This window comes from Salvelinus sp. IW2-2015, linkage group LG14 (genome assembly GCF_002910315.2).
Source record: "Salvelinus sp. IW2-2015 linkage group LG14, ASM291031v2, whole genome shotgun sequence".
NCBI classification, from domain to species: domain Eukaryota; kingdom Metazoa; phylum Chordata; class Actinopteri; order Salmoniformes; family Salmonidae; genus Salvelinus; species Salvelinus sp. IW2-2015.
In genome coordinates this window covers 14,320,081-14,333,545 of record NC_036854.1, presented here as the reverse complement: position 1 = coordinate 14,333,545, position 13,465 = coordinate 14,320,081, and the positions used below count along the sequence as shown (strand labels likewise).

Below are 13,465 nucleotides of genomic sequence, written 5' to 3'. Positions count from 1 at the left end.
TAAATGTATTTTATTTCAAATGGGTGCTTGCGTCACCTACTAACACCCTGGTACTACCCGTAGCTCCCGTTCTCAGTCCGAGAAAACACAGAGAGAAAGGAACGTGTTGCAGATTACTCCTTTGTAGAAGTCCATAATGTCAAATAAATAGAACATCCCAAGGTTAATGCTGTAGATATTGTTATAAGGGAGTGTGAGACTATTGAAACATGTAACTTTCAGAGTTTTATTGTTATTAATATAGTTTACAGAGTGCTAAAAGTGCTGCTGTTGCTAGCTAGCATGCCTTTCTGTGATGCAGACGGTTAGCTGAGCTGCCGACTGGTGCTGGCGTTGCATTATGGGAGATGTAGTTTTGGCCCTCTAAGGTCTGAACGGGATAGAGGCAATTTCACATTGTAACTTGTTTTTGTACATGAGTTGTTGTATTTTGGTACTGTCAACACTGAAAGCAGCTAGCAATGTATTGGGGATGTGAGACAGGATATGTATTTTACCTTTCTTCATGCTCCTGTATAGAACAACTTGTCAGATGGCGCATTGGAGACGGATGTGTTCCTGTCATGTCTTTTCACAATACTATTGCAGGTATGGTTCTATTGTCTAAGAATTAAGATTATACATTCGTTGTATTAAGGACTGGTTATTATTTTATACTATACATTATGGCTTTATGTATGAATGTGATGTGTGTGAGTCCGAGAAAACACTGAGAGAGAAAGAACAACTTGTTAGATGGTGCATTGGAGACTGATGTGTTCCTGTCCTGTCTTTTCACAATACTATTGCAGATCAACATAAAAACCAAAAAGACAGCCGTGGTGTCGCTCTTCAATTCTTGGTTCTCCGGTGGTACATATAAAACCCGCTACACTTACATTTGAGGACAAAAACYTCTGACAAAAAAATACAAAAATGCTTTCATCCATGCAAAACATTGGTTGCTATGGAAAATAACGGTTGCTATGCAGGCTGTCTAACGTTCTCACTAAGGGTGCGTTCGTAAATTCACTCTGGAGTGCCAGAGTGCGCTCTGGGCGTTTGTAAATTCAGAGCTTGTCAGATTCTGAATTTACTAAATGGGCAGTGTTTCGCTCTAGGAGCGCACACTGGACACTGGCCAAGGAGGTTGATCCAACCGTTCTGACCTCACAATGGCAGTCAAGCACCCAAGCTAACTGGCTAACTTTGTCTAGCTTGCTAGCTACTTCCAGACACAATGAGAGAACACCTCACTCTGACCATTTTACTAGCCCTAGCAGAGCTGGTTAGGCTGTTTTCATGCTATCCAGAGCATTGGTGACTGTAACTGTGCTGCTAGCAACAATTGAATTATGCTTCTTTGCCGACGTTTACTGACACCAGCCATATTCAACCGGTGTTGAGCGTTCATAAATCCATCAGTTATTCTGCGCTCTGGCACAGTCAGAGGAGAGTGCTCTATCATCAGGGGTAGATAGCCAGAGTGAATTTACGAACGCACCTTTAGTTAGTCAACTGAAGCCACAAACTCTACAGCTGGAAGGGCAGCAAATGCTCAATTTTCATCTGTTTTTATAGTTTTTCTTTACATTTAATTGGATATAGCTATCCATTATAATAATATTGTTGCATGATATCGCCTGGATCAGAAAAGTTGATGTTTCGTCCATGCACAGCATTCTCTGTATAGGGGCGAGATGGCATTTCAAAAGTTWAACTTTGTTTCCGAGGACAGACAGGCAGACACCAAGGTTTATACAAACCATCACTGTTGGAAATAAAATGTTAACCTAACCTAGAAGCAAGAGGAAATAATGTGTTAATAAATGTGTTATTGTTTTAAATTGGTCATGTGTGAGAGATAGAATGTTGGCTGCATGTGTTTGTCCATTAGCAGGGCTTTGGAATAAAAAAGTGTGCATTCTTTGCCCAGGGCTAAAGCTTAGCCCAGGGTCAACAAATGCCTGTGTGAACACAGGATAAGCTAGGCCAGGGCCAGTCTTAACTTGAGGCTAAGATAGCGCGGGGCTAAGAACAACGCCGCGTGAAAAGGCCTTCTGTGTGTTCTGTGGTAGGATTGGATAGACCGCAATCACCGCAGCTGTAGCCACTGTGAGCATTGTCGAAATCTAAACCCAACCCTAAAGTAGGCCTAAATCATGACAAAACTCTGTTTTGGACGAGACTGACTTTACGACCAAAATGATTCTATTTACACAGTCAATTTTGACACTAGAATAAATGTTTCTGACTAATATCGATGCCACATTGGCCGTTTTTATATCCGATAAGATGTGTATTACGTTTTCAGTTGCGCTTTGATAGATGTGACCAACTCTCTTATTAACTAATTTATTAGCCTATTTATATTGTTCCTAACATCAGTCATGTCCAGAGGTATTAACATTTAGCAGCCTTCAATGGCTTTCTTTTAACTCCTGTATGGGGAATAAGCCAGCGAAACGTTCGTTTATGTTCTGATTTAGGCTACTTCACTCCCCCCTCGAATTACCTCTGCGTCTCTCCCCTAACTTTACCACCCTCACTGCTTTCCGTATTTGTGGCATTTCTACAACCCTTCACTTTCCCCAAAGAAGGACACCATACAGCTCTTACAGATGCGGCGGGCTGATAATGAAACACCTGCACAGGAGATCAACATCCTGCTCACTTTGAACAATGAGTGGGTTCAGTTTCGAAAAATTACTTATTGGATTTTCCTTAATAGACCCAAAGAAAACCTCATCCTAATTCACACATCTTTCCAAGCACAGCTTTCTCATCCTAAACGTGACAATTGTATTTGGTGCTAATACAGTAGCCTAGTATAGCCTATAGTTTATTCCGTTTATATTCGATAAACTTACCACTATGAAACGGTATGTGAGTAGCATTGACAATGCTACACATCACACGCAAAACTGGTGTGACTTCTTTTTCCGTCATCGTTGCTGTAGGCTACGCTATGCGTGTTGAAAAAGTGCCTCCTTTTGCGCTTCAGTCATTGTGGCTCGAGTCGCGCAACACTGACATTTCAGCACTTTCTTGGAGGGGCAGCTACCGCGCCTCAGACTTGCGAGCCTTGGAAAACGGTCATCTTCAGTGCCATTTTATCAAGGTGATTATTGTACAAATCCCTGAGAAGCAATGGATAATATTTTAGATAACGTATCTTTTACTGGACATTCTGTCTTTTATAACTTTACTGACGATTGGATACCTGCTGAAAGAGAAACTATTGATTTTATCATAAGATGTGTCATACCGACTGTGTATATTCTGATCATAACGATTGGGTTGTTGGGGAACATTACCTTGGTTAAGATTTTTATCACCAACAGTGCAATGAGGAGCGTCCCCAACATATTTATTTCGAGTTTGGCAGCTGGGGATCTTTTGCTTTTGGTCACTTGTGTTCCAGTGGATGCGTTCAGATACTTCTTTGAGGAGTGGATCTTCGGTGTTGTGGCTTGCAAACTAATTCCGGTCATTCAACTCACTTCAGTCGGGGTCTCGGTGTTCACTCTCACTGCACTAAGCGCGGACAGGTAAGATGAAGAGTAGGATAATGTGAAATATCCTTAATGCCAATATTGTTATTTATACTGTACCTAACTTACGTCATTGTAAATGGTATGGCAATTGCATGCTAACGTGATAGAACAATTAACATACAGTGCCTTCGGAATGTATTCAGACCCCTTTTCCCACATTTTGTTACGTTACAGCCTTATTCGAAAATGGATCAAATATTTTTTCCCTCAGCAATCTACACACAGTACCCCATAATGACAAATCGAAGACAGTTTAGATATATTTGCAAATGTATACAGATAAATACCTTATTTACATGGGTATTCTGCTTTTGCTATTAGACTCGAAATTAAGCTCAGGTGCATCCTGTTTACATTGATCATCCTTGATATGTTTCTACAACTTGATTGGAGTCCACCTGTGGTAAATTCAATTGATTGAACATGATTTGGAAAGGCACACACCTGTCTATACAAATAAGGTCCCACAGTTGATAGTGCATGTCAGCAAAAACCAAGCCATGAGGTCGAAGGAATTGTCAGTAGAGCTCAGAGACAGGATTGTGTCGAGGCACATGTCTGCAGCATTTAAGGTCCCCAAAAACACAGTGGCCCCCATCATTCTTAAATGGAAGAAGTTTGGAACCACCAAGACTCTTCCTGGAGCTGGCCGCTTGGCCAAACTGAGCGATCGGGGGAGAAGGGCCTTGGTCAGGGAGGTGACCAAGAACCCGATGGTCCCTCTGACAGAGCTCTAGAGTTCCTCTGCGGAGATGGGAAACCTTCCAGAAAGACAACCATCTCTGSAGCACTCCACCAATCAGGCCTTTATGGTAGAGTGGCCAGACGGAAGCCACTCCTCAGTAAAAAGCACATTGTAGCCCACTTGCAGTTTGCCAAAAGGCACCTAAATACTCTGACCATGAGAAACAATATTCTCTGGTCTGATGAAACCAAGATTGAACTCTTTGGTCTGAATGCCAAACGTCACATCTGGAGGAAACCTGGCACCATCCCTATGGTGAAGCATGGTAGTGGCAGCATCATGCTGTGGGGGTGTTTTTCAGCGGCAGGGACTGGGAAACTAGTCAGGATCGAGGGAAAGATGAATGGAGCAAAGTACAGTGAGATCCTTGATGAAAACCTGCTCTAGTCTGCTCAGGACCTCAGACTGGGTCGAAGGTTCACCTTCCAACAGGTCAATGACTSTAAGAACACAGCCAAGACAACTCAGGAGTGGCTTCGGGACAAGTCTAAATGTCCTTGAGGGGCCCAGCTAGAGCATGGACTTGAAACCAATCGAACATCTCTGGAGCGACCTGAAAATAGCTGTGTAGCAACGCTCCCCATCCAACCTGACAGAGCTTGAGAGGATCTGCAGAGACGAATGGGAGAAACTCCCCAAATACAGGTGTGCCACGCTTGTAGTGTCATACCCAAGAAGACTAAATGCTGTAATCACTGCCAGAGGTGCTTCAACAAAGTACAGAGTAAAGGGTCTGAATACTTATGTAAATGTGATATTTCCGTTTTTTATTTAATAAATTAACAAACATTTCTAAACCAGTTTTTGCTTTGTCATTATGGGGTATTGTGTGTAGACTGATGAGGAAAAATCTATTTTAGAATAAGGCTGTAACGTAACAAAATGTGGAAAAAGTCAAGGGGTCTGAATACTTTCCGAAGCCACTGTATGTAATTATTAATGATTAATCAGTTGTTATGACTCTGATTATTTTTAATGACAAGTGTGTGATCCCTAAACTATATCCCCAAGTGTTATCATAATTGAATGCTGGGCAATTGTCACTGACAAATCTGTTCATTTTTTGATTAACAGACCAAGTGTATCCCCAGAATTATTTTAAAGGGATCAAATAGTGTACACCTGCTGGTTGTACTAACTTCAATAAGCCCAGTTTGTGTTATATTGTTTTATTCAGGTGAGACACGTGGTTAAATGGCCAGTTATCTTCCCTGGAAGGAGCAGCATGAATGCTGAGATTGGAATAGATTGATACATGAGACATTCAGGAGGCGTCACAGTCAGATGTATCTGCACAGAGCATCATTTACTGTCTGCGTGTGGATGGTTAAAAGGGCAAACATGCCCGCATCTTTGTTTGGGACCTTAATTTGACCCAGCCCCCACTTTCCTTTCCTCTCCTCCACATACCCTCACCAAGACCACTAGTGCTTGGAGACATTGACCTTCTCAAGTGACCATTCTATACCCCCACAAATAGCTTGTCTTCTGGTATTAAGAGCTCCTTCCTCGGCTAAAAGTTCACTGATGTCATGAAAATTCATGGGCTGCCAAATATTGATTTAGTAATTTTTTWAAATTATTATCATCAAATTAAAGCCCATGTGATTTTCTGATAAAAAATAATACCCCATTGTGCAGGCCATGATAGGGGTCAGAAGATGGTGCAGGGCTTTGTAATTAGCCTTTCTATGTCACTGACCGTAATCCAGAGCGATATCAGTTGGAGGAAATGTTTGGCTGTGTCACTCTTCACCGGAAATGACCATGACCATTGGTCATCCCTGTCACYAGGAGCTATTAGGACAGCCATATGGTGAGATTACAGTCTACAGCTGTTCTCTCTATGGTCTGCCTAGTCCATTTGAGCATGTAATGTGAGCAATGAAAATACACCATTTATATGCTTACCCTATGTGATGGCTTTAAAGAATGTAATCTTGTTAGCACTCCTTTGGGCGCTTGCTCTCAAGCATAAAAACACAAAGAAGTGGGATTACAGCGGTTTACTACAATAAATGCATAAGCCCAGCCTTGTTTTCTCTGGTGAGATATCAAAGACTGTCAGTTTTTCTGCGCTTGTCTGTTCTTGCCTGAGGCAGCATGGTCTTTGACTATGGGAGATTTCTACAGGGGCAGAGGGCAGCGGAGGCTGGTGTAACAGCACAGTCAAGCGCTTCCAATGGAGATTCTCCTCCAAACCAGACATTTTATCAGCAGAAATATCATTTAGAAAACTGTCAGAAGGTGAAAAATCTTCCATCATTGAAGCATAAAAAACGCCTTCATGCCCTGTGGAGCACACTTCCTCTGTTGCACCCTCATTTAATATATTTCTTCCCATTATATGACTTAGCAGGAATGGATTATTCTGTGCACATAGCACTTGAGTGTTGATTTACACAGGAGATAAATCCAAAGTCTAACCTTCAAATGAGTTGTATTGATCAGCTTGTAAACATTTTGGTTTCAACATTTAGATGCACTTTGGGAGCAGTGCAGGAACACATTGCTGTTTCAGTTGAATAATTAGAATTTCATTCAGGGGCAATTATTGTAATTAATGTGGGTTTGTTGTAGTCAAGACAGTAATTAATTAGCTAGTGCAATCATAATGCACTTCATAAGTCTCCTACATGTTTACAATATCACCAACAATCTATGAAGCTACTATTCTGTGCCAATGGACTCAGAGATGCCATGTCTTTGTCAAAACCTCTTAATTTTGCAGAGGAAGAAAGTTAATTAGATTGATTAAATATAATCACAATAGCAAGTCGCTCTGGATATGAGTGTCTGCTAAATGATTAAAATGTAAATGTATATGATATTTCAATTTACACGAGGAAATTAGAGCAGTAAGGACATCTGGACATTTAATTGCATGAAAAATACTGCTTTTAATGTAATTTCAAAGGATCAAGATGAAGGAGCACTAATATTTTTCTATGGTTTTGTTGTGTTTCCAGGTACAAAGCCATTGTGAATCCTATGGACATCCAGACATCCAGTGCTGTGTTCTGGACATGTCTGAAAGCTGTGTCCATCTGGGTGATCTCCGTCCTCTTGGCGGTGCCCGAGGCCATCTTCTCCCAGGTAGTGCACATCCAGGACAAGAATGTGACCTTCACCGCCTGCGTGCCCTATCCCCTTTCCAACGACATGCATCCCAAGATCCACTCYATCCTCATATTCCTGGTGTACTTCCTGATTCCCCTGGGGATCATCTCTGTGTACTACTTCCACATCGCCAGGACTCTGGTCAAGAGTGCTCACGACATGCCTGGGGAGATCAGTGAGCACACGAAGAGACAGGTAGGTAACAACAACAGCAACATGTTGCTGCCTGTATCTCAAACATGTCACAAATGAGGTTTGGCTGTTGCAGTTGTGGTTATTTGGAATGCTGGACAGCATATTAAGAACATCAGGTAACTTACTGGATGTCTTTGGCTGCTAGAGTGCATGTTAAGTGAGAGTACACGTTTGAAGTCAAAGAAACTGAACTGCATCACATGTTTTCTCACTATTTTTGACATAACCTGTAACAAGGGTTCCAGAGTTTTCATGGAAGGAGGCTCTATCTAGATTTTAATGCAGATATTTCCATATGTAGCCTAATACACCAAGTAAATATTTAAAGTTTGTAAAGGGCAAGTACAGGACATTGACAAGATGTATCACTGATTGTTGCATGGATGCTTGATCTTTACTGTCTACAGGGGTAATAAATGACAGGTCAGAGGAAGGGTGAGGTAAATCATAAATGTAAGCAATGATCTGGTCGACTACATTTAATTGAGAGTCCATTGACCAAAGCATAGTAAATCAGATGCTTCTTTGCCATTAAGAACGTCCAATGAATCATCAAACAAATGGGCTTGAATCCAGATCAGGACCCACCCAGASCATGAGTAAACAGATGCAGTCCAAAACCAAAACCCAGCTTCCAATCACTGACATCCTGACTCAGACCTGGACCTGAACCCAAGTCATAATATATTCAAGTAGCCWCAGGAGCTTGTTGACACTGACCAATGTGAGGTTGTCATCAACAATGATCAATACATAGTAAACACTAGTGATGAGTGGTGCTGGAAGGCCTCCGTGTGTTGTCTTATTTACAGTCAGTAGGTCCTCCAGTTGAGGGAGCCCTAACCGTCCACTCATTTATAATGTTAGACAACAAGAGGGCTGGGTCCCACTATCTTTTAGAGTAGATACAGATTTATACTAGATTCACTGGGTGCGACACATAAAAATACAAGAAGCCTGGAGGATGACCGAATCATTGCACTTAAGCTTCCACTGTCTCTGCCTCACAGTAATCCCAACTAATCAATGTTATTGTCTCTAGATTTKTTTKTTTTTTTGTATTTTAAATCAAATTAAATGAGTTAATAATCTGGGTGTACCTTTGGATTAGAAGGACAACACAGACTATTGACGTGGTGCATTGTGGTTGTGTTCTATTAAACATGCCCTATGGAGATTGGGCTGTAGAGGCTCAAGTTTCATTAAGAAGAAAACTCTGATAGCATCAGTCCCTATTGAAAAGTAGAAATGTATTTAACATTAATTATATGACAAGCTGCAGAAGCCTGATGAAAGACAGGCTAGAGAGMGTGTGTGTTTGTGTGTGTGTGTGAGAGAGAGAGAAGACGAGAGAGAGAGAGAGAATATGCAGACTAAACATGATTCTGGTAAGACATTACAAAATATTTATTGAAACACTATCACATCTAACAGGCATGACTTTATGAATAGTTATAGTAACAGTGGTCTTAACTACTGTACAGTCAATTTTCAGTAAAGGCATTAGAAATAGGGCTTCTAGATATCATCTAATCTTTTTTTCTTTTGATTTACTCCTGAATAGAGATGGGTCCCTCCAATTYTTTACATAGATTTACAATTTAATATGAACAATAATGCTGTCCAGGCAGACACTGCTAGTGAATATGATTTCAGACATGATATGTATGAATGAAAAGATACAGTCCAACCATCTCCCTTTGCCAGGGGCTGTGTTATGCTGTTATGATAACTAACAGTCGGTCTGAGGGCATGACATCTCCGTCTACTTCTCTGTTATTAAAATAGTTTCTACTGATCCAATGCTACAGCTGTTTTACTAACCGCATCAACTACATTCTATTTCAATGAAGCCCTTTATCTACTTCCCAGAGTCAGATGAACTTGTGGATACCATTTCTACAGTATGTCTCTGCGTACAGTAAGTTAGAGGTAGTTTTGTGATGGGATGCCTATGGCAGCTGGCCAGTCATTGTGCTAACGCTTGTTAGCAATTGCGCTAACGCTAGTTAGCAACTTCCTTCAAACTGCACCCAGAGACATAAACATGGTAGACCAGTTCATCTGACTCTGGGGATGCAGATAAAGGGCTTCATTGCCAAAATCCCGAAGTATCCATTTAAAAACAATTGAAATGTTCACCACTTAAAAACAATTGAAATGTTCACCACGTTCTCATCAACTTAGACAAAAATGTAGAGCTTATGAAATCTTAGTTTACTCCTCTGCTTTTCAAATCTTTACTTCATGTAACATGAGCATCTCATTTATAATTAATACCCCACACTTCTTGCAGAGACCAGCGAATACAACAATGAATAACTAACTGTGATGTGACAATGCAGAAAATGTTAAGTTTACCTATGAAAGATTGTTGATACTGTGCCAAATCAAACCAAATTAATCAATTTGATATCCCTATCAATGGTTAGCTTTACTATCTTACCAGATATAACAGCTTGCTATTGACTTACCTTTTAATACTCTTCTGAATAATTTGAAGTCCACTTCAATACAAGATACTGTCATGAACAAAATAAAGTCAAATGATCGTGCCGTTTTCTTCTGTTGAAAAACCTAAAAGGATCTTGGGAAGAGTGCCAGGATCACTTGACTTGACTTGATAGCTGGCTGCCAATGACTGGCGAGCTAAATCATGACATTTACCCAGGCTATTAAACTTACACAGGGTTGATTTTCAGAGCGCCATCTCCTGCTCACCTCACTGATAAGTTCAAATAGGTAGACTTGAAACTATTTTCAAACAATCTTAGCAGTACTCAGAAGCAATAGTCCTGCCATCAGTACTATTTGCCAGCCACTCTACTGTGGAATGAAGTATTGATTGGACTGGACATTTTACTTTCACATTTCCGCTTACGGTGAAAGGTTCTCACAGTAAAGATATCTATGACACTCCCTTATGACGGGATACACTACACGAATTCGCCACGTTTTTGCCATCCCCGAAAATGTTCACGATCGGAGTAAAATTCTATGAAATTGGGCTAGGATCATTATATCGCGACTCGTGTAGTTTGAGCGGGTGAAGGACTCACAGATGATACATGTTCCGTTCTCCAGACCCCTGTCGGATGTCCTGAAATATTTTGATCGTGCATCTTGCAGTATGTGCAGTGCTACGACGCGATTGGGCAAGGACTACTGCCAATAGCCAATGAGCACTCAGCATGTGATACCAAAACAATGATCGCAAAGCGAGAAGGAACAACAAACAACACGCACGGTGCGGACGGAGGTGATGAAAGTCAGATTGCTGGAGCTGTGGAGAGAACGCAGCTGCCTTTTCAGTATTACCTACCTCTGTGTCCTACCATGGCACAAACAACACATATATTGAATTGCAAGTATCTAGCATGCTAACTATAGGCTATAACTTTAATAAAACATGGTATATTACTTCCAATTCCCTCTGTAGAAAGTCCATACTTTCCATATCTGCCCAACCTTTTGCGAGTCCACATTCTGCGCCTTCCGTTTCTTTTCATGTTTCTGCACATAATAATGGGCACTTGCGCTGCTGGTGCTAGCACATGCAGAGAACGAATAGGCCTACACCTCAGCAGTGTAGGTAGCCTACAGTATGTCGGCTGATGTAGCCTCAAACAAATCGCAGAATGTGGATACAAAACTGAAGCGCATGCTGTAGTACAATCAAGATTTTAATTTGGTAACATTGCAGTGTGACATGTAATAATTGTAAAATGCTAAATCCTATGTACGGTGTGGGAAGGCCTTAGATTGCACTTCAGTCAGCTCTCTAAGGGAGTACTGGTGGCTCTTGCTTGTGTGTTTGTTCATACTTGTTTGGTGTCTCTGGTAGATACTCTATTGAAACTGAAGGACAATAGCCATACTACTTGTAGCCTGTGCAAAATACAGAAGAGAGTGATTTGGACAAATTGTATTTTGTAGGCCTTCTGTATGCCTTCTGGAGGGAGGCCTTCTGTATTTTGTACTCTGTAATCCTTCTGGAAGATTGACAGGGTGTTATGTTGAATATCATCATGTATTTTCAAACACTACATATTTATTTTCTTTCTTTTTCCAAGATGGAGACGAGAAAACGGCTGGCCAAAATTGTTCTGGTTTTCGTGGGCCTCTTCGCTCTTTGCTGGTTCCCCAACCATGTCTTGTACATGTACCGCTCCTTCAACTACCGTCAGATCGACTCCTCTCTGTCGCACCTCATCATCACCCTGCTAGCCCGGGTGCTAAGCTTCTCCAGCTCCTGTGTCAACCCGTTTGCCCTCTACCTGCTGAGCGAGAGCTTCCGCAGGCACTTCAACAGCTCACTGCACTGCAAGAGGAAGCCCCACCACGAACGTAACACTAGCTACCTGCAGCACACCTCGGCCATAAGAATGACCTCCATCAAGAAGACCACCCCTACTGTCATCAACGGACATGGCAACAGCCAGGAGGTCACTCTGTAGGTTTAGGATGTCACCTGATGACATGTAAGTGGTGGGAGTGGCACCAAAAAAAGTTCTGTGCAAAGCTTTACAAGGTGAACTATTATGAAAAGGTCATGCATGTGTGTTGAACAGAAAATGCTTTGTTTGAAGCTGTCTTGTCTATACATTCCCCACAAAGCCACATATCACTGCTGATGAGATGATCACCCATGAATTGAACGTATACGGACATGTTGTCAACAAATCTCTTGAGAGATTCCGGTATCAAAGGTGAAATAAATAAAAAATACAATAAATCCACAATGTTCCATTTTTCATGTTTTGTTGTGTCAATCTGATACATGTTTCACTTTACACAGTTTTCATAGATATGTACTGTCTGCGAAGCATGCTGTCCAAACTGCAAACCCAAAGAGCAGGTAGTTGCTCCCGCGACAGGAAATCTATGTCCCTGTGTTTTTATTTATTTATTTCACCTTTATTTAACCAGGTAGGCTAGTTGAGAACAAGTTCTCATTTGCAACTGCGACCTGGCCAAGATAAAGCAAAGCAGTTCGACACATACAACAACACAGAGTTAAACATGGAATAAACAAACATACAATCAATAATACAGTAGGAAAATCTATATACAGCATGTGCAAATGAGGTCGGATAAGAGTTAAGGTAATAAATAGGCCATGGTGGCAAAGTAATTACAATATAGCAATTAAACAATGGAATGGTAGGATGTGCAGAGGATGAATGTGCAAGTTGAGATACTGGGGTGCAAAGGAGCAAGATAAATAAATAAATACAGTATGGGGATGAGGTAGATTGGATGGGCTATTTACAGATGAGCTATGTACAGGTGCAGTGATCTGTGAGCTGCTCTGACAGCTGGTGCTTAAAGCTAGTGAGGGAGGTAAGAGTCTCCAGCTTCAGAGATTTTTGCAGTTCGTTCCAGTCATTGGCAGCAGAGAACTGGAAGGAGATGCGGCCAAAGGAAGAATTGGCTTTGGGGGTGACCAGTGAGATATACCTGCTGGAGCGTGTGCTACGGGTGGGTGCTGCTATGGTGACCAGTGAGCTGAGATAAGGCGGGGCTTTACCTAGCAGAGACTTGTAGATGACCTGGAGCCAGTGGGTTTGGCGACGAGTATGAAGCGAGGGCCAGCCAACGAGAGCACAGGTGCAGTGGTGGGTAGTATATGGGGCTTTGGTGACAAAACGGATGGCACTGTGATAGACTGCATCCAATTTGTTGAGTAGAGTGTTCGAGGCTATTTTGTAAATGACATCGCCGAAGTCGAGGATCGGTAGGATGTTCAGTTTTACGAGGGTATGTTTGGCAGCATGAGTGAAGGATGCTTTGTTGCGATAGGAAGACGATTCTAGATTTAATTTTGGATTGGAGATGTTTAATGTGAGTCTGGAAGGAGAGTTTACAG

At 41.6% G+C, this 13,465-nt stretch overlaps 1 protein-coding gene across 2 annotated transcripts; it reads left to right on the top strand.

Moving 5' to 3' along the window:
• Positions 1 to 2,584: 2,584 nt before the first annotated feature.
• Positions 2,585 to 13,115, top strand: LOC111972526 (neuromedin-B receptor). Of its 2 annotated transcripts, XM_023999529.2 has the most exons (4): positions 2,587 to 3,100; positions 3,324 to 3,530; positions 7,251 to 7,596; positions 11,670 to 13,115. In XM_023999529.2, the coding sequence occupies exons 2-4, from the start codon at positions 3,328 to 3,330 to the stop codon at positions 12,051 to 12,053; spliced, it is 933 nt and encodes a 310-aa protein (XP_023855297.1). In that variant the 5' UTR covers positions 2,587 to 3,100; positions 3,324 to 3,327; the 3' UTR covers positions 12,054 to 13,115. The 2 variants fall into 2 exon arrangements, with proteins under 2 accessions (XP_023855296.1, XP_023855297.1); XM_023999528.2 differs by having other exon boundaries at positions 2,585 to 3,530.
• Positions 13,116 to 13,465: the final 350 nt, after the last annotated feature.